Genomic DNA, 24,984 nt, shown 5'->3' on the forward strand with positions numbered 1-24,984 from the left:
CGCAACCGCACGCCTCGCCGTTGTCGCGCACGAGGTTGTCGACGTCGTGCCCGAGGTGGTCGTCGTGCCCAAGGTCGCCATTGCAGCTCCCCTGACCGCCTCGTGGTTGCAGCACCGCGGCACACCGTCGCATCTCCACCATCAGCCGCCGTTGCAGCTCCGCCATCACCGTCATGCCCCGTCCCAGCAAATCGACTCCATGGCCACGTCTTTCCATCTCGCCATCGCTGCTTGTAGCTCCCGCCATTGGTGGTTGTAGCATCCACCGATGAAGGTTGTAGCTTCGCCGGCGGCCGCTTCTAGCAAAAGAATGCTAGGGGTTATTGCTTCACACATAGACAGCTGTAGCATCCCCGCTGCTGCTCGCAGCTCCTCGCACCGCAGGTTCCAGCATCTCCGGAGACCGGTTGTAGCATCCCCATCTGCCTCTCGCAGCTCCTCGCACTGCCAGTTCCACATCACCGACGGACGGTTGTAGCAAAGAGCGACTCCGGTTGTAGCAAAAGGCAACGTGGTTGTAGCAAAAATGCGACGCCGATGGTCGTGGTTGCATCTTGTCAGTCATGGTTGTAGCCGCCGCCAGCCACAAAACGCCGATTGTAGCAAAATTCCTCGCCGGTCGAAGCAAAATCTGGCGATGGATGCAGCAAAACTTTGTCAGCACTGTCGCGGTTGTAGCTTCACCATGAAATCATTGTAGCAAAAAATCTTGCCGGTAGTAGCAAAATACGGCGAAGGATGTAGCAAAACTTCGTCACCGCCGTCGGGGTTGCAGCTTCGCCATGAAAAATCCTTGTAGCAAATTTTGGGTCGGTAATAGCAAAACTGGATGACGGTTGTAGCAAAAAAATCATCACGATACACCCACTCTCCGCCGCCCCGCCGGTTGCACCGCCCTCGCCGTTTGAAACATCCCCGGCCGGCGTCATGGCCACCATCTAGCACAAAGGGGGCAACAGTGTCGGACGTCGATGTTGGGTCACGGCACAGCAGGGTACAGAAGTCAGAAAAAGTGGGGAGGGGGTGCAGCACCACAACGGCAGGAGGGGGAAGGTGGGCACCAACCATGGCCACCACATGGCGGAAAGGGGAGGAGATGGGCGTCGTCGGTGGTGCAGCCATGGCGGAGAAGTAGGTGATGGGGAAAAACAGAGGAAGGAAAGAGGAGATCTGTGCGTGGATGGATAAGGGAAAAAGGATAGATGGGATGAGCTATGTGTGTGGCCCGTGAGCGTCGCTCGGAAAGCGACCAGCCAAGCGTTCGGCCGGTGCGCAGAAGCGAAACGTTTTCCATCCACCATGTGGTGTTACATTGTTTACATCATGCTCCACTCCACTCTAGAAAACAAGAGGTGGATTACTCGCGCCTAACCCACGCGGGTACCACTCCTAAGGACCGACCCATCCCCCCCCCCCCCCCTATAAGACGCGCTTCGCGTCATGCCCGACACTCCAACTCAAAATGAGCAGCAACAACAGTGACCGAGGGTGATACACCATCGAACACCATGAATTTCTATGCTTCCATAGCACCCACAGTCCCAGTAGTAAATCCGCCTATGTCCCTTACCTTTTCATGTCTCTATATTTCACATAGGCGAAATTGCCATAAGCAGTCTATAAGCCTATTATTGTACTCCCTTCGTTCGGAATTACTTGTCTCGGATATGGATGTATCTAGAACTAAAATACGTCTAGATACATCTATTTCTGCGACAAGTAATTCTGAACGGAGGGAGTACTTGCTCTAAGGCCCCAACTACATCATCCAATACAAAGGGCTGAGGATATCAACATAGCATTGCAGTGCAGACCAAACAATGTCCATATGCAGTTTCATTTTTTTTCTCCATTCCTTCGTCGTACTTACACGTCCACTACTGAATACTCGAGCATCACTTCCAGGTTCCAGAAAGAGTCACTCAAGCATCTCAACCAAAAGTTCACCAAGCAATCCTATGTGCAAAAGAAACAAACGGAATCAATGGCGCTCCGCGTTGGTGCTGAGGACAACTATGCTGGCCGCGGAGCCATCCAAGGTAGCATTCCTCACATCGACGAGGCGTGACTTTCTGAAGAGGGAGGCGATGACGGAGAGGTCGACGTGCCGGTCTACGGCGATGGCGATCGCGCCGCCACGGCGGACGGTGCGCTCGATCTCGGACGCGAACCTGGACGGGAAGAGCGCGCCGGTGAGCGCCGCCGGGTCGCTGGAGAGCGAGAGGTCGAAGGCGTCATCGAAGAACGGGAGGTTGTGCGGGTCCGCACGGCGCACGAGGGGAGGGAAGTCGACGAGATCAACGCCTGTGACGTCCCCCACGCCGGCCACGCGGAGCGCGTCGACCGCCTGCCCCGCGCCGGCGGCGAGGCAGAGGACGCGCGAGGAGCCGCGGAGGAGGCGCAGCCGACGGAGCGGATCGATGACCGACGCGGAGAGGGCCGCGCTGTGCCGCCGCCAGCGCGGGGAGGACCGGAGCTTGGCCAGGCGGAGGTCGGGGTCGACCACGCGGCGGGACGCGGCGTCGCAGGAGGTGCGGGGCAAGGGCGCCATCGACAGCGAGAGGGAGGAACGGGCGAGCGAGCCGCCGAAGCAGGAGGTGGACGGGTGGCGGAACAGGTGCAGCAGGGCGGCGGTGGCCACGGCCGCCAGGGCGATCGCCACGCGGTTCAGCAGCCGCCGGACGTGCCTGTCCATCGCCGGCGCGGGTCGGTCGAGCCAGCGCCACCGGGTGGTAATGGACCGGCCTGTGCATTCGAGGCCTTCTCTTTGTGGTTCGGTTGGGCTGGGCTGGGCTGGGAAACGGTCAGACGGGCCAACATTTTGATGGCCTAATTAAGAAGCACAGCATCGAAATGAGCCGGCAAAACCCTCCTTCGCCCATTCATTCCCCACTCCTCTCGCCCCAAACCCCCACCGCCCGCCGCCTTCCCATGGCCACCACCGCCGCGGCGGCCGCCGCCGCCACCGCCACCGCCTCCACCCGGGCGAACAGCCTCTCCCGCATATTCTCCTCCTCCTCGCCGATCGTAAAACCACCCAAGCACAATCCCAAGACCAAGAGCGCGCCGAAGCCGAAGCCGCCCGCCGCCGACGCTGGCTCCATAGCGGAGAAGAAGTCCCCGAAGCCCCTCGGCGGACCGCATGCCGCCAAAGCTGAGTCCGACGGGAAGCACAAGCTCCCGAAGCCCCTTGGGCTTCTCGTCAAGGCCCTCAGCCGGCAGCGCGACCCTGACAAGCTGATCTCCGGGTTCATCCAAGCGTCAACCGTGTCGTCGCGCTTCCGCGACCGGTACCGCGTGTTCGAGGTAGCGGTGAGCCGCCTCGCTTCCCTCGGCCGCCAAGACGGCATCGAGGCCATCATCGAAGCGCAGTTGCCCTTCCTCGAGACCTCAGCCGAGGGATTCGCCACGCGCCTCATCCGCCTCTACGGCCGTGCCTCCATGCCATCCCACGCCGCCGCAACCTTCCACAAGCTTCCCGCGCAGCATAAATCCAACATGACATTCAACTCCCTTCTTTCCTGTTACGCCGACGCCGGAGATTTTGACGGGCTCACTGCTGCATTCCAGGAGATCCCAGCCACTTACCCCTCGATTGCTCCCACTGTATACTCTTACAATGTACTCATCCACGCATTGTGCCAGAAGCCAGACATCTCGGCTGCTCTTGAGACTGTCCTTCTCATGGAGAAGCACGGTGTTTCACCTGACATCATTACTTTCAACACGCTGTTGAATGGGTTTTGCAACAATGGCCGCTTCGATGAAGCAGAGACAGTATGGGAGATGATCAAGGAGAGGAATTTGGAGCCAGACGCCAAGTGCTACAATGCCAAGCTCCGGGGTTTGGTTGCAGAAGGGAGGATTGATGATGCAGCTGCTGTGCTTGAGGGATTGGAGAAGGATGGGCCAAAACCTAATACGGTATCCTACAACGAGTTGATTCGAGGATATTGCAAAGCGGGGAAGTTACAGGAGGCCAAGAAGCTGTATGATGATTTGGTAAAAAATGAGTGTGCCCCAAATAAGGGAACATATGAGACTCTCCTGCCACACCTTCTGCAGGCTGGAGAGCTGGATTGTGCACTGACGTACTGTTATAAAATCTTTAGTCATAAAAGGAACCTTAGAGTAGAGTGTGGTGTGCTGCAGGATGTAGTGAATGCATTGGTGGATGAATCGAGGGTGGAGGAGGCTGCCAAGATTGTTGTGCTGGGGCGGAAGAAGTACTACCCCCGAAAGGGTTTGAGGATGCCTGATGGTACAAAAGTCAGTCAATTAAGAGCTGAAACTGATGACGAAGAAGCAATATCAGAAGAAGAGTGTGAAGTGGAACACGAGACTGAAAAATAAATTCATAGGTCAGACTTTTACTGATGCATGCCAAATTTCACCATGGCCTGTTTTACTCGGTTCCTCTGTTGGCATGATACAACAAAAAGTGCAAGTTAAAGTAGTGGTTAAACTAGTTTAATATGGTATTGGTTAAGCTTGCCCTGTGCTGTGATGCTTATTGAAACTCTTTCTATTCGTTTTAGAAGAGATCCACGGAAGTCTTTATTCTTATCTGCAATGACTTGCCTGTGCTGATTTTCCTCGTTGCATCAATTTCTTTGTATGGATCTAATATTTGTGTTTGGAAACATCCTCCAAAAGTTGTGTACTTTATGGATACTTTTATTTTCTGGACATTGATGATTCAACTGTTAGCTCTGCGATGAAGATAATCATGTAGTATCTCCCAATTTTTTGATTCTTATTGTTTATTTTAGTATTTCTCTTTGAAGCATGGACAGTGCAAATGTTATGACATACATGAAGCTAAAAGGCCTTTGATCAATGATGAGCTTCAATAGTTCTAGTTTGTCAGGTTACTAGTTTGCCAAACTAGAGGTGAATAGTTGTAGCTCCATTCCAGAATGGATTCTTTGCATTGTCAAGTATTCCCCTCCGATCCATATTAGTTGTCGCTGAAATGGATGTATCTAGACGTGTTTTAGTGCTAGATACATCCGTCCAAGCGACAACTATTATGGATTGGAAGGAGTACTATTTTTCATTTGCTGTAGTGAGCTTTGTCCTCCTTTTGTGAACTGGTCTTCATATTTGATCATATAACGAGCTAGTAGAGTTGTAAACCAAACAAGGAGGAACTTTATGAGTTAGGATAGTAGGTGAACTAGTGATTTCTCACAATTCAGATTCTTGCTTCATAAGAAGATGGTAGGAGCGGACCTCCTTTAATTACGTGGCAGTAGAGTTGTAGAATTATAAACCAAGCAAGGAAGAACTGTATGAATTACTCCCTCTGTTCGGAATTACTTGTCGCAGAAATGGATGTATCTAGACGTATTTTAGTTCTAGATACATCCATTTCCGAGACAAGTAATTCTGAACGGAGGGAGTAGGATAGTAGGTGAACTAGTGATTTCTCACAGTTCAGATTCTTGCTTCCTAAGAAGATGGTAGGAGCCGACCTCCTTTAACAGTAATGAAATTGACTTCAGTATGGCACCGCTAGGCTTTGAGAGTGTCCTCCAAATTCTTCCAAGAGTTCAAACTATGCAATTAAGTACTCCCTCCGTCCGAAAATACTTGTCATCAAAATGAATAAAAGATGATGTATCTAGATGTATTTTAGTTCTAGATACATCAATTTTTTGTCCATTTTCAAGACAAGTATTTTCGGACGGAGGGAGTATGTAATCAACTAAACAATTGTTTTGTGGTTATATCAAAATACACCAGTGTTGTTAAATGTTAGGACTAGAATCATGTACTCCCTCCGTCCAGAAATACTTGTCCGAGGAATGGATGTATCTAGATGTATTTTAGTTTTAGATACATCTATTTATATCCATTTCTACGACAAGTATTTCCGGACGGAGGGAGTATGAAGTAAGTGTTACCTGTACAACTCCGTCAATGTTACTCTTTGTGCATTTCTTTTAATTAGAAGGCAGTGCGGTGCCCCAGGTTTAAGCCTTGGTGGATTGTCCGGTTGATGCCGCGCCTTATTGACTGACCAGTGCTCAGTGCTGTGCTGTGCTGTCCATTTGCTCATGTCAAGCTTAGCCTATCTGGTAGTAGCAGATTGTTACTTTCTGTGTGCTGTTCAGGTGGATGATCATCGTTATTAGACAAACTATTTGGCAGTGGCACCTCTCTTTGTATACGAGCGATGGAAGTATTTCCACAATTCCTCTGATCCCTAATGAGGCCTGTCTTTGTCCCCTGTCACTCCTGGAGTCCAGGCTATTTTCATCTTTCATTTCTGTCATCTGGCTTTATCAACCATGGAAGACACTATGAGAATATATGAGCCACCTTGTTATTCAGGCCTTCCGCGGGTCAGTTTCCTGATGTTGATGTACAAAGTTTGCTTCTTACTGAAGCTATGATAAGCATTTTGTCTTAAGCCCATTTTCATAGGTAAGTTTCCTGATCAACCATGCGCAAAGCTTGTGTTCTTGCAGTTTCTTATCTTTGGTAGTTAGTCATTTCTAATCGGTCTCATATATAAACTGTACTTTGTTCCCTGGTTTATTTTGTGAACTCAACGCTCCCAAATTCAATGTTGAAACTGATATCCCGTTGTTTTGGGCGTATCCTTGCGGTTCAAAACAATCAGGAAGGTGTCGCCAACACTGCTGTTACAGTCTTCAACTCACAAGAATCTTCTTCTCCCATGTTGGCGGTGCGGTGATGATGGTGTTCTGGTGTGTTGATTTATTTGTCATTTTTTTTTCTTTCAAATAAACAAGAATTTTCGTTTCTGAAAACTGATACGACGATTTATTTGTCATATGGTATGTCTTTTTTTCTAGATATAAACCGTCATCCGGTAGTCTTCTTTAGATAAACTGTTGTCTGGTAGGTTGATTGCATATCTGCACGCAGGAGCCCTTGGGATTTCTTTTGCTTAGTGCAGTACTGAACAGCAACACTGTCGTTCTGGCCTGCCTCTTAATGAGCATCTGAGGGATGCAGTTTGCGTAGCCAATTGATGCGGTGATGGCCGACAGTGCAGGCTGCGGAGCGCTGATGGCATCGAGTCCAGGCCCTGAGCTTGGGTCTTGCTTGCCCGGAACCATATGCCGCCACGACACAGCACCGCGGAACGTCCTGATCACATATAACACAACCTTACCAACCAGCAAGGTTTCTCTCACGGTGCGTGCCGAATCAGACAATGCTCATGCGGTTAGGCAGGGCGAAGATTCGAGTAAACAAAGATGGCTAGGCCGGCTATATAACCCCAGAAATTTGTCAAGCTGCGCCAAACCAGACGGGGACACCGACGCCGACGTGATTAGTGCGCGACGCGGACAGGAATGGCGCAGGTCAGAGGAACACACGGAACCGTAGGTGGGCGTCCGTGCGTGCAGTCAATGCGTATGAATGCCAGTTCTTGGTCAAAGGAAGGAACAGAGATTAGTGCCATGCCAAAAAGTTACTAGCGCCTCTCCAAGACACGGCAATCCTATCTCGATTAAACTGCAGCGACACAGAACGCGAGATCTTCGCCTCAGGGTGCTACTTTTTAGTCGGATCTTTGGGAAAGGAGTAACCGATGTGGCTAGGCAAGTGAGCGAGGGAGCCTCTTCTTATAAAAAAAGGCTTTGGCCCCGCTTTATAAATAAAGCAACCACCGAGCACAAAATCCATAAGGTATCGTTCCAAACACAAACACACCCGACGCTACCGCATGAAGGTCCAACACAAGCGCACAAAACACAACACACACAACACAGGTTCAGCTGTGGGCACAGCACAACAAGCCCAACAAAACATCAAGGGACGCACAGACAACAAGCGGCGGTGACGACAGCGAGCTAATCTGGCTCAGGTGGTGGTGGTGGAAGCGGAGGAGCTAGCCGGAGAGCCATCGCACGGAGCTGAGTGATGATGGAGGTGATGTCGTCTCTTTCTGGGGCGGCTAAGCGGCCGCCAAAGCTGCAAGTAATCAGACCATTTGAACAAAACGTCCGTAGCACGACGAAGAGGGATATGCCGGAGCCTCTTCTTCACACATGACTTTTCACCAGTAGCTTTTAAAATGAGCACGGGCCAATGGCCGACGAACGTTCTCTTGTTTTAGCAAACCGACGGCAAACAGGAAGCGCACATTTACGCGCTCCGGCGTAGTGCCACAGGGCGCTGCAGCAGCCTGGCTGGTCCATCGTATGATCGTATCACCCTCTGATCTGCACTGTATCCACAGACACATCAACAGAAAAGAGCATTGATACGTAGAAAAGAGCATTGATGGTCGGCTCAGATGGCTGGTAAGTAGCGATCTGGCCACAGCCAAGGACGTGCCATCGCTGCGCCTTGGCTATCCATAAGATTTGCTTTCAGCACAATTTTGAAAACGGACGAGTCAGTGGCTGGCTATCCATGAGAGTGAGAGCCGCCGAACTAATTTTTGAAACAGGCAATGGAGGTCCCTACGACAATGCAAAAGTCAGAGCACATTCAATGCACAGCCCTGGAGCAAGATTTGAAAATAAATATGCATGCATGCATGGAATCGAATCTATTCCAAGACGACCACCGAAAAGTCAGACAAACATTTGAAAACACAACTCTACGCCTCTCTCTGCCTTAGGCCGGCAAGCAAATACGGAGTACAGCTGCACTTGCACAAACCAGGAAGGTGCATTGACCCTACTCCCACAAACATACTAGGCACTTTCTACCTCTCTTGAAACCTGATGCTCTGCTACGGGTAAAATTTGTTCGGGTGTCCATGCAGCGAGGGTACACAACCCAAGTAGCCAGACGAGCACGCATGCGAAACGCTCCTGCTATCAACAAAACGGAGCACGTACCAAAAGCAATCGCTGGTTTGCGCCCATGTCGTCTAGCAAATTAGCACGGCGTGCGTCGTGACCACCGGGAAAGGAAAACGGTGAGGCGATCAGCTCCTACACGTGAAGGCATTCACGTACATTCACAGGAGTATGGACAAAACGCGTCTGGCCGATGCTACCAGCAGGCAGCCGCACCGCGTCATGGCCCGTGCAAACGTTAACAGAGTGGCAGTGGCAGGCAACCGAGAGAGAAAAAGAATGGTTAATTCAGAGAAGCTCGGTTAGCGCGGGAATGGGGTCGATGATCAGGGCTTGCAGATGACCACGAAGCAGGGGAGCAGCGCCCTCGGGTTCAGCAGGTAGAGCTCCTCGATGTTGGCGTAGGGCCCGACCTTGCCGGCCAGCGAGTCGAACCCGGCCTGCCCCACGAACTCCCTCACGTTCTCCAGCGGCTTGTGCACCCGCCCGGCGATCACCCTGCACACCAGCAGCGCCCTCCGCGCCGCCGGGTCGTCCTGCTGGTCGGCGGACTCGAAGGCCCGGCCGCTGGTGGACGTGGTGAAGACGCCGACGCCGGCCTTGCCGTCCTTCTTGGAGGAGGAGGAGGAGGAGGAGAAGCCGTGGCGGATGATGCGGCAGACGGCGCACTTGTCGGAGGCGCAGAGGCTGCTGGCGCCGGCGGAGCCGAGGGCGCAGGCGAGCGTGGCGCCGTGGAAGCGCAGCAGCTCGTTGCCGTCGGCGAGGCAGCGCGGGTGCTTCTTGGCCAGCTTGCTCGCCTTGAGCTTCACCGCCTCCCGGTACTCCTCGAAGCGGGCCAGCGTCCGCTGCGTGTTGTGCACCTTGAACACGCGCTCGATCCGCACGCAGCTGCTCTCCGACTTGAGCAGGCTCGTCCGGCAGATGATCTCCACGATCTTCCGCGACGAGTCCCCCTCCACCAGCTCCGTCACTGACACACACCCACACACCATCACCATCATTAAAAGTAAAACAAACACCATTAGACATTATAGCCTACTAGGCGAACACCATCAGACCTACTGCTGCACTGTAAATGTTTCATCATAATGGATGCAGAAAACATGGGAGTGATTGTGGGCTACAAGAGGGGGTGAAAGATCTCGCAGAATCTCAACCCACATGGCCGCAGTTATTGTGATTTGTGAAAGCCGAAATCGAAACACAGATTGTATCTGGAGAAACCTAGTGGTGAAACTGTGAACGTGAAAACTGAAACCTATGCCAGCTCAAGCCATGTAGTAACTTTTTTGAGCTAGAAAATGGCACTAGTAATTGATGAAGTGGCGCTATCCTGAGTCCGCAAGTGTATATTGACTGCAAAAGGTGGTGTGTATTTTTAGCCGGCTACTGAAATGCGAAAAGGATAGGAGTGACATTTTGGTACCCTGAAGATCTACCGGCCGGGTGTCCGGGTCGATCTGAAGCAGTACCACCACCACCAACAGAAGCAATGCAGTGCAGATGACATCCTCACCTGCGTGTTTGGACAGGTGGTGCGCCTCCAGCGCCTCCCATTTGCCGAACTGCTCGGCGCACCTGTGGCAGCTGAGGCCGCCGGAGCCCTTGCCGCCGCCGGTCTTGGCGGCGTCGACCTCGCAGGACGCGCGGTGGGCCGTGGCCGTGGTCGCGGCCGCGCCGTCCCTGTCCAGGAGCGGGTTCGGCGACCTCGGCGGCGTGCACCGCATGCTGCCCGCCCGGCACGACCCGCTGTACTGCAGCCCGTGGCTCCAGCCGGGCCCCGGCGTGCCGGGGCGGAGCGTGCCCACGAAGGACGACACGACGCCGCCGCCGTCGCCGCCGCCCTCCGCGTCGTGCGCGGGCCCTCCTCCTCCCCCCGCCGCCCCGAGGCCGCCGCCGAAGCCGGTGATCTTGAGCTCGCAGCGGGAGTTGGTGCTGAGCACCACCTCGTGCGCGATGGGGTTGAGGAACTCGCTGCTGCCGATGGACCGCGGGCTGCAGCTGGGCGGCTGCCCCGGGTGGCGCTTGCTCCCGTGGATGACGTCCCGCAGGTTGGCGATGGAGCGCGAGCACCCGGACCGCGCCGCGCGCTTGGTCACGATGGATGACAGTCCACCGCCGGCGCCGGAGGTGGCGCTGGCCTTGGGCTTGGGCACGTGCACCTCCGACGACTGGGACCGGCACTGCAGCGACTTCTTGAGCGCGAACCACACCGTCGGCGCCGGCGCCGCGGCCTTCTCCTCCGCCCGGCCGTCCCCGCCGGCGACGGCGGTCGCGCGCCTCCTCCTCTCGCCCATCTCCTGCGCGCGGATGCGGTGGTAGCTGGGGCGTGAATGCGCGCGTCGTCGGTGAGTCACCGCATTAGTTCTGGCAGGCGCAGGCGCAGGCTGGGGCGCCGCGGCAGGAGTACCCGAGCGAGGGATTGAGATAGCGAGCGAGGGAGGGCAGGCGGGCAGAGGCAATTAAACCGCCATGCGGTTGGGCGGCAGTAAAGGCGCGCCACCAAACGAACTGCAGAGCTGCGCCGGTCCGCTGTGCACCGAGGTGAGAGGTGCGGTGCGGTGTGGCGCAGCCTATGGATACGATACGAGACGCTCGGGAGATTGGTTTCGGTGGCGATGGGGATGGGGACCGACCGCGCGGGGTGAGGTCTTTGCGAGTAGGAACAAATGTTGAATTGTAAATGGGGACGCGGGCGGCCGGTACAGGTGGGCGCTCAAGACAAGGGGCGCCCATAATTATACGGGCAACAAAATGGAACAACCCGAGACCGTGACGCCGGGGCACACGGCACGGGCGCGTGTGTTTCAGGCTGCTTGTAATGCGTACTACTACTCCTTTTATTTTTATTTATTCTGTGTATTAGAGGTGACTGAAGTCAAACTTCATAAAATTTAATCAAGTTTATAGGAAAGAATATAAATATTTTAGATAACAAATCTATATGATGCGAAAGTAGTTCGATAATGAATCTAATGGTATTTATATGGTAGTACTACCTTCATAGTATATGATACTACCTCTCTAGTGTATAAATGAATTCATTTATTATCATGCATGACACATAGTAGTATAAGATTTGTTATGATACGGTATCATGAGATGATATTCAACCATCTTTTTTTTCATTTAATACTATTTCACTTCATCAAGATTGCCCAGTTGGCATGTATGATATCAACTATGATACTCCCATTACGAAGAGCCTTATGCATGTATGCATATGTAGCATCTTTTAGCCATAGCCAATTGCTATATCCACCGCCATCCAGACCATATCGCTAGATTGTCACCCAGGCCATTTTTTGTTGCCTCACACGACATATCGCTATATTGTCATCCAGACCGGTTAAATCTCCCGTCTCCCAACTGCTATATCCATTAGCGGTAGGTGTTTGATCGATCCTTCACACGTTCCGAAGAGCACCACATACATCGTGTAGCTTGGAAGAAGCTTGCAGAAATATTTTGAAGTTTCATTTCTATAAGAACATAATCGTTGCGGCAATTTCATGTTGTCCACTCTAGGGCACACATACTCCCATCTTGATATGTGCCTTAGGTTTTGAATGAACCTGGCCAACCTATTCTCGAACAAATTCGTCATGTTGGTAGGTGGGGCAGATTAGAAGCTTACATGAAACATTTACGAATGTGTTGTCAGCAGAATGTATTGATAGTATCCTAGTACATGGACTTGACAAAGAACACCCAAGAGGAAGTCAAATGCCAATGGAAGACGTCATGTTCATGTGAAAGATTTATAGCCGCTGCTTGGGGAGCTGTTGGCGCCTGTGGCTCCCGCTCCAACCTCTTCGGAGTTAGCCAAGTGTCAACGAAGGTGCTGGATGGTGTGGCCATCTTGGACTTGGGTTTTGCGGAGGCTCGTGCTAGTTTCTATGCTGCGAATCTTCCCGTCTTGCCTATGCCTGGACCTATCAAGTCGGTGGTGCCTATGGTTGAGGAGGTTGATGCGGCCACTGTCTTGACGCGTGCTAGTGGGAGTTGCTTGGTTGATGAGAACTACACCAAACACTACAATGAGCTCTACAATTTCTTTGACAAATGGGTGACTGATCACCATGTATCCGGCAAGACTGTTGGTGACCTCATGAAGGATAAACCAGAGAAGAACACTATGGATGATGAGGTTGATAAAGCAAGTGTGTGGACAACTAATTATGAGGCTCTCTTCGTGAAACATCTCTATGACTTGCTTGCTAGTTTGGAAGTGGCTAGCCTTGGATCTGGCAAGGCGATTGCTTGCATCCTGACGGACAAGGCTATTGCATCCTGACGGACAAGGCTACAACGGGCAAAAATGAGAACGGGCTCTCAGGAGCAAAGGTAAGAAGTGTGGTGTCGTAGGAAAGCCATGCGCCGCTGCTAAAATGGATGATCCCCAATGTATTGGACCATTCCCATGGTGGTGTCTGTTGTCTTCACTCGAGGTGTTCCCGTTGGGTGTTCCATTGTGTTTGACCTCGGGTGGCGCCCAAGCTTTCGAAGTCATGAAGTCCATGGCCGTAAGCGTCAATCCCAGGAAGTGGGCTTTGTAGGCGGTGGCCGCCGAGTAGATTCCGTCGTTGGCATGCTTCCTGACAGTGTCATCGTCAGTATGCTCATCAAGGTGAACCTCGTTTAGAAGCAACCAAAGGTAAGAATTGGCGGATGTATGCATCGGAGACGATGATATCGCGATTGACCTTAAGAATCCAAGCTTTCCCATTGAGGGCCTCCCTCACTTTTCAATTCTTTCTCGACGAGGCCTCAAAGATGAGGGCAGCAATGTCCTTAGGCTTGCGCCCAAGAAGCCACGAAGAGTCCCAAAATGGCGTTTTGGCACCATTGCCAATCGTGATGATCGTCGAGGCATAGAAAAATTCAAATCCCCCCCTTCTACATGGGTTCCCAAGGTCCACCCAAAGCTTTTTTGGTTCCTTCCATTCATAACATGGCCATCGAAGCTACAAAGCCTGGGCGAATTTGCGGTGTTAAGGACCCCGAGACCACCATATTCTTTTGGGCGACAAACCCCCTTCCAGTTGACCTTGCACTTGTCCCCAATCGTCCTATTCGAACCATACCAAAGGAAAGCCTTTTCCAATTTGTTGATATTGTTTAGAGAACTTGGCAAGACGATAAGGGGCGTGATGGCATACACAGCCTGGGAGGCGTTGACCGACTTTACAAGGGTCATGTGCCTCATAGTGGTGATGTTTTGCCCCTCCCAAGTGACCAACTTGCCGTCCACCTTGTTTTCAAGGAATTGAAAATCCACCTTCCTAAGTTGCCAAACCGAGAGAGGGAGTCCCAAGTACTTTAATGGAAAGGAAGCTCTTGACACCGGCACACCACTAAGAATATGGCCCAAGTTGAGGTTGGCGCAACGAATTGGCACAACCTAGCTCTTGTGGAAGTTGGTGCAAATGCCCGTGGCATTGCCGAATCCCCTCAAGATGGTCGAGAGGTTGTCAATATCCCGCTTAATGGGGGCCATGAATACTGCCGCGTCATCCGCGTAAAGGAAAGTTTTCATCATGGCGCCCCGCGCATGAATCTTATGAAGAAGGCCTTTTCAAGTTGCCAAGTCTAGAATTTGATGGAGCGGGTCAATTGTGATGACGAAGAGCAGCGGGGAGAGGGATCCCCTTGCCGTAGCCCTTGGCCAAAGTAGTGCAGCGACCCACTCTCAGATTTTGTTTGGGAGACCCTTGAGTTGCAAAACGTCGAGGATGAACTCCCATTTTATAGAGTCGGAAGCTTTTTTGATGTCAAGCTTGAAAGAGGAGGGCCTCAATCTTGCATTTGCGAAGGCGAAAGAGCAAAATCCCTCACATGTATATAGTTATCACGGATACTTCTTTTCTTAATGAATGCACCTTGGACGTTGGAAACAAGGACGTCCATATGGGGACAAGCCACAAGGCAAGGACCTTTGCGACGATTTTGACGATGACGTGTATTAGGCTAATGGGTGTGTAGTCATTCAATCCAATGGACTACTAGATGTGTTCTCATGTGCGTTCATTGGAAGGATTGGAAGGCACAATCTTGTCAATTTGTCGGTAGGGTGGAGTGCATTATCAGAATTATTATTTCAATCATTATGTTGTTCATCCGAGTAAAGAATAACCCGGCCAATTTTTTAGCGGCCATGTGCGCGCCGTCGTGAAATGCAGACCCCGAGTGACAAGTCCAATCCTCGAGCTCCATGATTATTCACGGTTTTAATGTCTCACCTAGGCATCGTAATCAACCACTATTTTCGTGACTGGCTTTTGGTCGTGGCAAGGGTGCACAGTTGCTCACGTGATCCTACGGTTTTGTTGTTTTGCCTGACCCTGGCGACGTCTGCCATGGGCAGGCCGAAAATGGTGATCAGGTGTGTGATTTTTCTTTTTTGCGGGTAAGGTGTGTGAATTTTTTACCGCTGATCGGAAAAGAATCAAGAGTGCACCGCCTCCGTAAAAGAACATGTACAGAATCACCTCAGGACAACGTAGTTTCCTGCAATGCTACGTATCGGTTGTACTACTGCAGGGGAGTGGTCGGTCCAAAGGACCAAGGCGCGTCCGTGGCTGTGTTGGCGCCGACGACACAACGTCGACCGTGCCATTCTCCGTGGCGGACTGTTCATCAGTACAGCAGCCGATGCTCCATGGCCGCTCCGCCCATCAGTACAAAGTCTAGAAAGGCTTTCTAGACAGGAGTGTACCGACGATCACACTCGGTTTTCGCAGTGATAGTATACCACGTACTACTACTGTCGCACTGAGGTGCAAAAACGCAGCATTAACTCGTCTTCGGACAGGAAAATTACCTGCTACTCCGTGCCGCGTTCAATGCGCCCTGCTTTCCGTGTAGAGTTGATGGCTTGTGGAAACACTATGTTCTTAAATGATGCAGGCGCCTTGTTTTCCTTTCTTAAATCACAAGCTACCTGCCTGTGAATGATGGCATTGTACGCACGGAGCCTTGATAACTTCTCACCAAGTACTTTTGTTCCGAGTCCGGTACGCCAATTCAATCGCGATATTATGGTACCAAACATGTGTTTTCTCTGTTGTTAAAGGAAACATGTGTTTTTACTACTTATTTCGAAGCCGAAATGTCTTTCGAGGTTAGCTGTTCAACAACGAGTAAATAGCATAAAACTACTACTTTACAGGCTAGGGTTCCAAAAAACTACCGGTTTTTAATTTTTCTTAGATAACTACCAAATGAGTGGTCCGCTGTTTCAGAAAACCCAAATCGTCGAGTGCTTATCAATTGATCACAATTATGATAAGTCGAGCCCACACCTAAACGAAGCGTTAGTTTGACCGCTAACTGACATGTGGGGCCCACATGTCAGTGTCTCTTCTTTATCTTCCTCTTCTCCCTTCTGCCTCCCTTCTCCTCCACTCTCGATACTCGTCAAGAACATCACAGAGCCGCCATGGCCACTGGCACACTGCTGGCCCATGCCGCCGTCCTGTGCCACGTCCGGCCACCGCCCTATGCCACTTCGACCCCCCTTCCTCCGCTGCTGCCGCTGGTAGAAGCTCGTCGGAGCTCCTGATGACAAGGTGGAGGCGAGGAGGCATACCAAAGGCCGGCGACCCTGCCGCGCGCCGCCTGGAGTCTCCGCCGCACGCCATGGGGCTCCGGCACGGGTCGCTGTGCGCCAACGGGAGCCGCTGAGGGCCGCCGCCCGCCATGGGCTCCGCTCGGGTAGCCGCGTCGCCGCGCGCCAATGGGAGCCGCTGAGGGCCGCCGCCCGCCACGGGGCTCCGCTCGGGTCACTGCGCCGCCGCTCGCCATCGAGACCGGCTGGGGGTCGCCTCCTGCCATGGGGTCGCCAGGGCTCGCCCTACGCCATGGGGAGCCGGCGTAGAGAGGCGGCCACTGGCGCAGCGGCGTCGTGCATCACGGGTCGGCGGCGGGCGGAGAAACGCAGGGGGAGAAGGAGGTGAGGCGGAGGAGCGGCCAGGGGTTGAGCCCCGGTGATCACCGGCGACGGGCGGCTCGCCGGCCGGAGGAGGCGGCCTCGTGAGATTCTGTTAGGAGAGCTCGGGAGCGAAAGGAGCAACGCCATGGCTGTGCTGATCTAGAGTAGGACCGGATTGCTTTTTGGAAAAAATGTAGGGACCTGATTGTTTTTTTAAATTTATGTGCAGGCCCATCCCTAACGGTCAAACAATCAGAGCTCTTACACATGGGGCCCAACTATCATAATCGTGATCAATTGAAAAACACTCTGCAATTTGGGTTTTTTGAAACAGCGGACCGCTCACTTGGTAGTTATCTAAGAAAAATTAAAAACCGATAGTTTTTTGAAACCCTAACCTGTAAAGTAGTAGTTTTATGCTATTTACTCTTCAACAACTAAAATTGGTGCGCTGGAGACCTGGAGTACTACAGGTGAATCCGGTAAGAAGCGTGCGTGCTCAGACATTTTTGGCTAATTTAGCATACATATTTCATAAGATAATTGACGGCGCTCTCCTACATAGTACTGATCATTACCTAGGGTCTCCGTTATCATTCCAGGGAAGGGAGCCTGGAGAGAAAATCGGTGACGTTTTCCGCCTCTCCAGATCTCCTGAATCAGTGCTCAAAAGTTCTTCCCTTTCTAACGGACAGTGATTATAGCTAAACGAAAGCTTGCAAGAACAAGTTGTGCAACTACTAAAAGGTTCCGATTCATGGACGTGAAATTTTTGCATCCGAGCTCAAAGTGAGCCCGGGATATTTCAAAAAAGCCTGAACTCTATTTTATGGCAAACTTGGAGAAATGTTCTAAAAGCTTGCAAAGTTTCATCATGGAATCACATTTGTAAAAGTCGTGGTAAAAAAAAAATTGATATCTGAAATGCTACTTACGAAAGCATTTTGAAGCACAATTTTTCTTTTTTGCCACGACTTTCACAAATGTGATTTCGTGCTAAAATTTTGCAAGCTCTTAGAATATTTGTCAAAGTTTGCTGTAAAAAAATTCAGATTTTTTGAATATTTTTAAAATGACTTTCAAATTATTGTTGGTGTAGAAAGGCGCTTTCGCCGATTCATCTTTTAAAATGCTAAAAAGTTCTGACTAATTGTCTTCCGTCAGAACATGGCATGGTTAGGCATGAAAACAAACAAATACTGACAATCAAATTTGTTGCATCTTTAGTCAAAATTTCTTGCGTTCTTGGCAAGTGGTCCTCCTCCAATGGCAAAATTTCCCGCTCTTAGAACGCCGGTTGAAGGGAGGATAGATGGAAGGGTTCAAATCCTAGTGCTCACATTTATTTTTGGATTTATTTCAGAATTTCCGGCGATGCGCATTCAGTGGGAGGAGACGTTCCCGTCGACGACGAGTCGACTACGGTGACTTTGTAAATCTCAAGATGATATGCTGGCTCAGTCTTTCGAAAGTGTTCATAAAAGTAGGGTGTGCATATGTGCGTTTATAAGGATGAATGTATATCCATGTATATGAGCGCTTGTGTCTGTATTGTTGTTAAAAGAAATGAAGGATAGGTGGCGGTAGACCGGCGGTGGTGCTAGTGGACTGAGGTGCCGGAAGTTGCACATGACTAGCGTATTAGAGCAACTCTGTTGGAGTCATCAAAGTCGCACCTCGCAATGTTTTGAAGGTTGCGAGCCTGTGTACAAACATATGTTTGCCAAACGAAAACCTCCATAATTTTTTCATTTGGTTCAAATGTTCAGCTTCAATTTGACGGACGTTTAATCAACCAGTTAGTGCAAAAATATCATTGAATACGACACATTAATTAGAAACTATATTGGCCACCAAAATTTGTCGCATCTACATATTTTCTGCGACTTGAAATGTTGTTAGACGATTTTTTCAAAACATGCAATGTCTCTATTTAACAATACTGCTACTAGCACTACTTCGACCCCAACATCGTGTAGTCCTCGTCCTCATCCTCATCGTACGATTTCACCAGCTTGTCGAGGTAGGTGTAGTCATCGGCATTGTCCTCTTCCCGGTGCGACAAGCAACGCCTGTGAGTTGTTGCTGCTCCTTATCACCATTGCTTGTGGGGCTGAAGCGCTCGCGGATGTGGTGCTCTTCGTGGTGTTACGTCTGCTTAGAGGACCAAGAGCTCAGCACAACCACAAGTGGGTCCTCGGCCTCGGGGCCAGGGACAACAGGGCTACGACGTCATTGACAGAGACAATGGCGCCAAGGACGCCAGATCCATGCCACTCGCCCTGATTGGAGACGTCGTCATCACAAGAAGCACTACGTACCCCATGGTTGTTGTCGTGGGAGCCGCCAACGGTATGTGATCATCAAGGAGGATTATCTGGTCGCCACTGCAAGTAGTGCGTCATGGGGAAAGTTGGCATCACTGGTGCGGGGGGGGGGGGGGGTTCTAGGATGGTATGTTCTTGTCTGAGAGGACGTTCGGCCAATAAGTTGCGCCCCAATGCAACAACATTGTCATGAAGAGGGGATGAGCTGGCTAGAGGAGGCAAGGCGAGGAGAAGGGACAAGGCGGCTAGGGTTTGTGAAAGTGCAGTCATGCCCTTAACCATATTTTGATGTTGATGACAACACACATAGAGGGAACTAATCATGTTTGTCAAGTATATCATAGGTTTAGTCCCCGTGGAACAACAGGTGTGTGGATGACTCATATTGCTCAAAGACAAAGAAACAAAGATACGCAATGTAGGGTTTCGGTTTATTCTTGAGTATAGGGATCCCACGCTATTAAGATGGGATCATCGGGGCTCATGGAAGATTTTCTCAAAACCCATGGTTCTTCCAAGTCTTATCAGTCACATCTTTCAGTTAGGCCACACACATACGCCCACTAAAATACCCTGGGGATTATGTTCATAAAATCCACTCTTAGAGGCACTCAGGAAAATACCTATTTTCTCAGTTCCATTAGATGTCCAGTCTATTCTCCGTTATGGGATGGCCGGTTCCGGCCGGAAATCCAATGGCACCACCAGATAAGGTTTTTCACAAAAATTAATGGGAGTGTGGTATCCGGATGTCTGGTCGCTCTTATGCCACTGAATGTACGTTCGCTCTTATGCCACCGGATGTCCATTCACTCTTATGCCACCTGATGCCTTGTCCCTACTGGACGTTCGATAAACCTATCGAGAGTCGAATCCACCGGATGTCCTCACCAGAAATCCGGTAAACCTCTCCAGTACCAAATGACATATATATTATCAGACTTCTAGTCCTTACCAGATGTCCGGTGCTCCCTGGGCCACCGGATATTCAGCATTTACCGGATGTCCGGTGTTGGGGAACGCAGTATTTCAAAAAAATTCCTATGATCACGCAAGATCTATCTAGGAGGTGCATAGCAACGAGAGGGGAGAGTGTGTTCACGTACCCTTGTAGACCGAAAGCGGAAGCGTTTAGTAACGCGGTTGATGTAGTCGAACGTGTTCGCGATCCAACCGATCCAAGCACCGAATGTACGACACCTCCGCGTTTAGCACACGTTCAACTCGATGACGTCCCTCGATCTCTTGATCCAGTTGAGGATGAGGGAGAGTTTCGTCAGCACGATGGTGTGGCGATGGTGATGATGAAGTTACCAGCGCAGGGCTTCGCTTAAGCACTACGACGATATGACTGAGGTGTGTAACTATGGAGGGGGGCACCGCACACGGCTAAGAGAAAACTTGGTGTGTCTTTGGGGTGCCCCTCCCACGTATATAAAGGGGGGAGGAGAGGAGGCCGGCCCTAGAGGGGGCGCGCCAAGGGGGGAGTCCTACTTGGACTCCCGGTCCAAGTAGGATTCGCCCCCCCTTTCCTTTCCGAAGAAGGGGGAAGGGGAAAGAGAAGGAGGAGAAGAAGGAAAGGGGGGCCGCCACCCAACCCTAGTCCAATGTCCAATTCGGATTGGGCTTGGGGGGCGCACGCCTCCACCTGGCAGCCGCCTCCTCTCTTCCACTAGGGCCCATGAAGGCCTATTAACCCCCCCCCCCCCCGGGATTTCCGGTAACCCCCAAGTACTCCAGAAAATGTTCGAACTTTTCTGAAACCATTCCGGTGTCCAAACATAACCTTCCAATATATCGATCTTTATGTCTCGACCATTTTTAGACTCCTCATCACGTCCGTGATCTCATCCGGGACTTTGAACAAACTTTGGTTCATCAAATCACACAACTCATAATACAAATCGTCATCGAACGTTAAGCGTGCGGACCCTACGGGTTCGAGAACTATGTATACATGACTGAGACACATCTCCGGTCAATAACCAATAGCGGAACATGGATGCTAATATTGGCTCCTACATATTCTACGAAGATCTTTATCGGCCAAACCGCATAACAACATACATTGTTCCATTTGTCATCGGTATGTTACTTGCTCGAGATTCGATCGTCGGTATCATCATACCTAGTTCAATCTCGTTACCGAGAAGTCTCATTACTCATTCCGTAATGCATCATCCCGTGGCTAACTCATTAGAAACATTGCTTGCAAGGCTCATAGTGATGTGCATTACCTAGAGGGCCCAGAGATACCTCTCCGATACACGGAGTGGCAGATCCTAATCTCGATCTATGCCAACTCAACAAACACCATTGGAGACACCTGTAGAGCATCTTTATAATCACCCAGTTACGTTGTGACGTTTGATAGCACACAAGGTGTCCCTCTGGTATTCGGGAGTTGCATAATCTCATAGTTTGAGGAACATGTATAAGTCATGAAGAAAGCAATAGCAGAAAAAGTAAATGATCATTATGCTAAGCTAACGGATGGGTCTTGTCTATCACATCATTCTCTAATGATGTGATCCCGTTCATCAAATGACAACACATGTCTATGGTCAGGAAACTTAACCATCTTTGATTAACGAGCTAGTCTAGTAGAGGCATACTAGGGACACTCTGTTTGTCTATGTATTCACACATGTACTAAGTTTCCGGTTAATACAATTCTAGCATGAATAATAAACATTTATCATGATATAAGGAAATATAAATAACAACTTTATTATTGCCTTAGGGCATAATTCCTTCAGTCTCCCACTTGCACTAGAGTCAATAATCTAAATTACATAGTAATGATTCTAACACCCATGGAGTCTTTGTGCTGATCATGTTTTGCTCGTGAGAGAGGCTTAGTCAACGGGTCTGCAACATTCAGATCCGTTTGTATCTTGCAAATCTCTATGTCTCCCTCCTTGACTTGATCGCAGATGGAATTGAAGCGTCCCTTGATGTGTTTGGTTCTCTTGTGAAATCTGAATTCCTTCGCTAAGGCAATTGCTCAAGTATTGTCACAAAAGATTTTCATTGGACCCGATGCACTAGGTATGACACCTAGATCGGATATGAACTCCTTCATCTAGACTCTTCATTTGCTGCTTCTGAAGTAGCTATGTACTCCGCTTCACACGTAGATCCTGCCACATGCTCTGCTTGGAACTGCACCAACCAACAGCTCCACCATTCAATATAAATACGTATCCGGTTTGTGACTTAGAGTCATCCGGATCATTGTCAAAGCTTGCATCGACGTAACCATTTACGACGAGCTCTTTGTCACCTCCATAAATAAGAAACATATCGTTAGTCCTTTTCAGGTATTTCAGGATGTTCTTGACCGCTGTCCAGTGATCCACTCCTGGATTACTTTGGTACCTCCCTGCTAAACTAATAGCAAGGCACACATCATGTCTGGTACACAACATTGCATACATGATAGAACCTATGGCTGAGGCATAGGGAATGACTTTCATTTTCTCTCTATCTTCTGCAGTGGTCGGGCATTGAGTCTGACTCAACTTCACACCTTGTAACACAGGCAAGAACCCTTTCTTTGACTGATCCATTTTGAACTTCTTCAAAAGTTTATCAAGGTATGTGCTTTGTGAAAGTCCAATTAAGTGTCTTGATCTATCTCTATAGATCTTAATGCCCAATATATAAGCAGCTTCACCGAGGTCTTTCATTGGAAAATTCTTATTCAAGTATCCTTTTATGCTATTTAGAAATTCAGTATAATTCCGATCAACAATATGTCATCCACATATAATATCAGAAATGCTAAAAAGCTCCCACTCACTTTCTTGTAAATACTAGCTTCTCCAAAAGTCTGTATAAAACCATATGCTTTGATCACACTATCAAAGTGTATATTCCAACTCCGAGAGGCTTGCACCAGTCCATAAATGGATCTCTAGAGCTTGCACACTTTGTTAGCACCTTTTGGATTGATAAAACCTTCTGGTTGCATCATATACAACTCTTCTTTAATATATCCATTAAGGCAGTTTTGATATTCATTTGCCCAATTTCATAATCATAAAATGCGGCAATTGCTAATATGATTCGGACAGACTTAAGCATCGCTACGGATGAGAAGGTCTCATCGTAGTCAACTCCTTGAACTTGTCGAAAACCTTTCACAACAAGTCGAGCTTTGTAGATGGTAACATTACCATCAGCGTCAGTCTTCTTCTTGAAGATCCATTTATTTTCTATTGCTTGCCGATCATCAGGTAAGTCAACCAAAGTCCACACTTTGTTCTCATACATGGATCCCATATCAGATTTCATGGCCTCAAGCCATTTTGCGGAAACCGGGCTCATCATCGCTTCCTCATAGTTCATAGGTTCGTCATGGTCAAGTAACATGACCTCCAGAACAGGATTACCATACCACTCTGGTGCGGATCTTACTCTAGTTGACCTACGAGGTTCAGTAGTAACTTGATCAGAAGTTTCATGATCATCATCATTAGCTTCCTCACTAATTGGTGTAGGACTCACTTGAACTGATTTCTGTGATGAACTACTTTCCAATTCGGGAGAAGGTACAATTACCTCATCAAGTTTTACTTTCCTCCCACTCACTTCTTTCGATAGAAAATCCTTCTCCAGAAAGGATCCATTCTTAGCAATGAATATCTTGCCTTCGGATCTGTGATAGAAGGTGTACGGAACAGTCTCTTTTGGGTATCCTATGAAGACACATTTCTCTGATTTGGGTTCGAGCTTATCATATTGAAGCTTTTTCACATAAGCATCGCAGCCCCAAACTTTAAGAAACGACAACTTGAGTTTCTTGCCAAACCACAGTTCATATGGTGTCGTCTCAACAGATTTAGATGGTTCCCTATTTAACGTGAATGCAGCCGTCTCTAAAGCATAACCCCAAAATGACAGCGATAAATCAGTAAGACACATCATAGATCACACCATATCTAATAAAGTATGATTACGATGTTCGGACACACCATTACGCTGTGGTGTTCCAGGTGGCATGAGTTGTGAAACTATTCCACATTGTTTCATATGAAGACCAAACTCGTAACTCAAATATTCACCTCCACGATCAGATCGTAGAAACTTTATTTTCTTGTTACGGCGATTTTCCACTTCACTCTGAAATTCTTTGAACTTTTCAAATGTTTCACAGTTATGTTTCATCAAGTAGATATACCCATATCTGCTCAAATCATCTGTGAAGGTCAGAAAATAACGATACCCACTGCGAGCATCAACACTCATTGGACCGCATACATTAGTATTTATTATTTCCAACAACTCTGTTGCTCGCTTCATTATTCTGGAGAACGGAGTCTTAGTCATCTTGCCCATGAGGCATGGTTCGCAAGCATCAAGTGATTCATAATCAAGTGATTCCAAAAGTCCATCAACATGGAGTTTCTTCATGCGCTTTACATCATATGACCTAAACGGCAGTGCCTCAAATAAGTTGCACTATCATTATTAAACTTCTATCTTTTGGCTTCAATACTATGAATATGTGTATCACTACTATCAAGATTCAACAAAAAGAGACCACTCATTAAGGGTGCATGACCATAAAAGATATTACTCATATAAATAGAACAACCTTTATTCTCTAATTTAAATGAATAACTGTCTCGCATCAAACAAGATCCAGATATAATGTTCATGCTTAACGCTGGCACCAAATAACAATTATTTAGGTCTAAAACTAATCCCGAAGGTAGATGTAGAGGTAGCGTGCTGACGGCGATCACATCGACTTTGGAACCATTTCCCACGTGCATCGTTACCTCGTCCTTAGCCAATCTTTGTTTAATCCATAGCCCCTGTTTCGAGTTGCAAATATGAGCAACATAACCAGTACCAGATACCCAGGTGCTACTACGAGCATTAGTAAGGTACACATCAATAACATGTATATCAAATATAC

The 24,984-nt window shown here is 49.4% G+C and overlaps 3 protein-coding genes across 3 annotated transcripts; 1 reads left to right on the forward strand and 2 right to left on the reverse strand.

Moving 5' to 3' along the window:
• Nucleotides 1-1,776: 1,776 nt before the first annotated feature.
• Nucleotides 1,777-2,720, reverse strand: LOC125545012 (uncharacterized). The gene has a single exon (XM_048708845.2). It carries the CDS (start codon nt 2,693-2,695, stop codon nt 1,982-1,984), a length of 714 nt encoding a protein of 237 aa, XP_048564802.1. The 5' UTR covers nt 2,696-2,720; the 3' UTR covers nt 1,777-1,981.
• A 64-nt stretch (nt 2,721-2,784) lies between these two features.
• Nucleotides 2,785-4,703, forward strand: LOC125545011 (uncharacterized). The gene has a single exon (XM_048708842.2). The coding sequence runs from the start codon at nt 2,854-2,856 to the stop codon at nt 4,351-4,353; it is 1,500 nt and encodes a 499-aa protein (XP_048564799.2). The 5' UTR covers nt 2,785-2,853; the 3' UTR covers nt 4,354-4,703.
• A 4,228-nt stretch (nt 4,704-8,931) lies between these two features.
• On the reverse strand, nt 8,932-11,505 carry LOC125545013 (zinc finger protein-like protein). The gene is made up of 2 exons (XM_048708846.2): nt 10,312-11,505; nt 8,932-9,765 (listed from the first exon to the last, which is right to left on the reverse strand). Exons 1-2 carry the CDS (start codon nt 11,090-11,092, stop codon nt 9,122-9,124), a joined length of 1,425 nt encoding a protein of 474 aa, XP_048564803.1. The 5' UTR covers nt 11,093-11,505; the 3' UTR covers nt 8,932-9,121.
• Between the last annotated feature and the right edge of the window lie 13,479 nt (nt 11,506-24,984).

The sequence above is a fragment of the Triticum urartu genome, chromosome 3A (genome assembly GCF_056163025.1).
Source record: "Triticum urartu cultivar PI428250 chromosome 3A, HENAU_Tu73, whole genome shotgun sequence".
Taxonomy (NCBI): domain Eukaryota; kingdom Viridiplantae; phylum Streptophyta; class Magnoliopsida; order Poales; family Poaceae; genus Triticum; species Triticum urartu.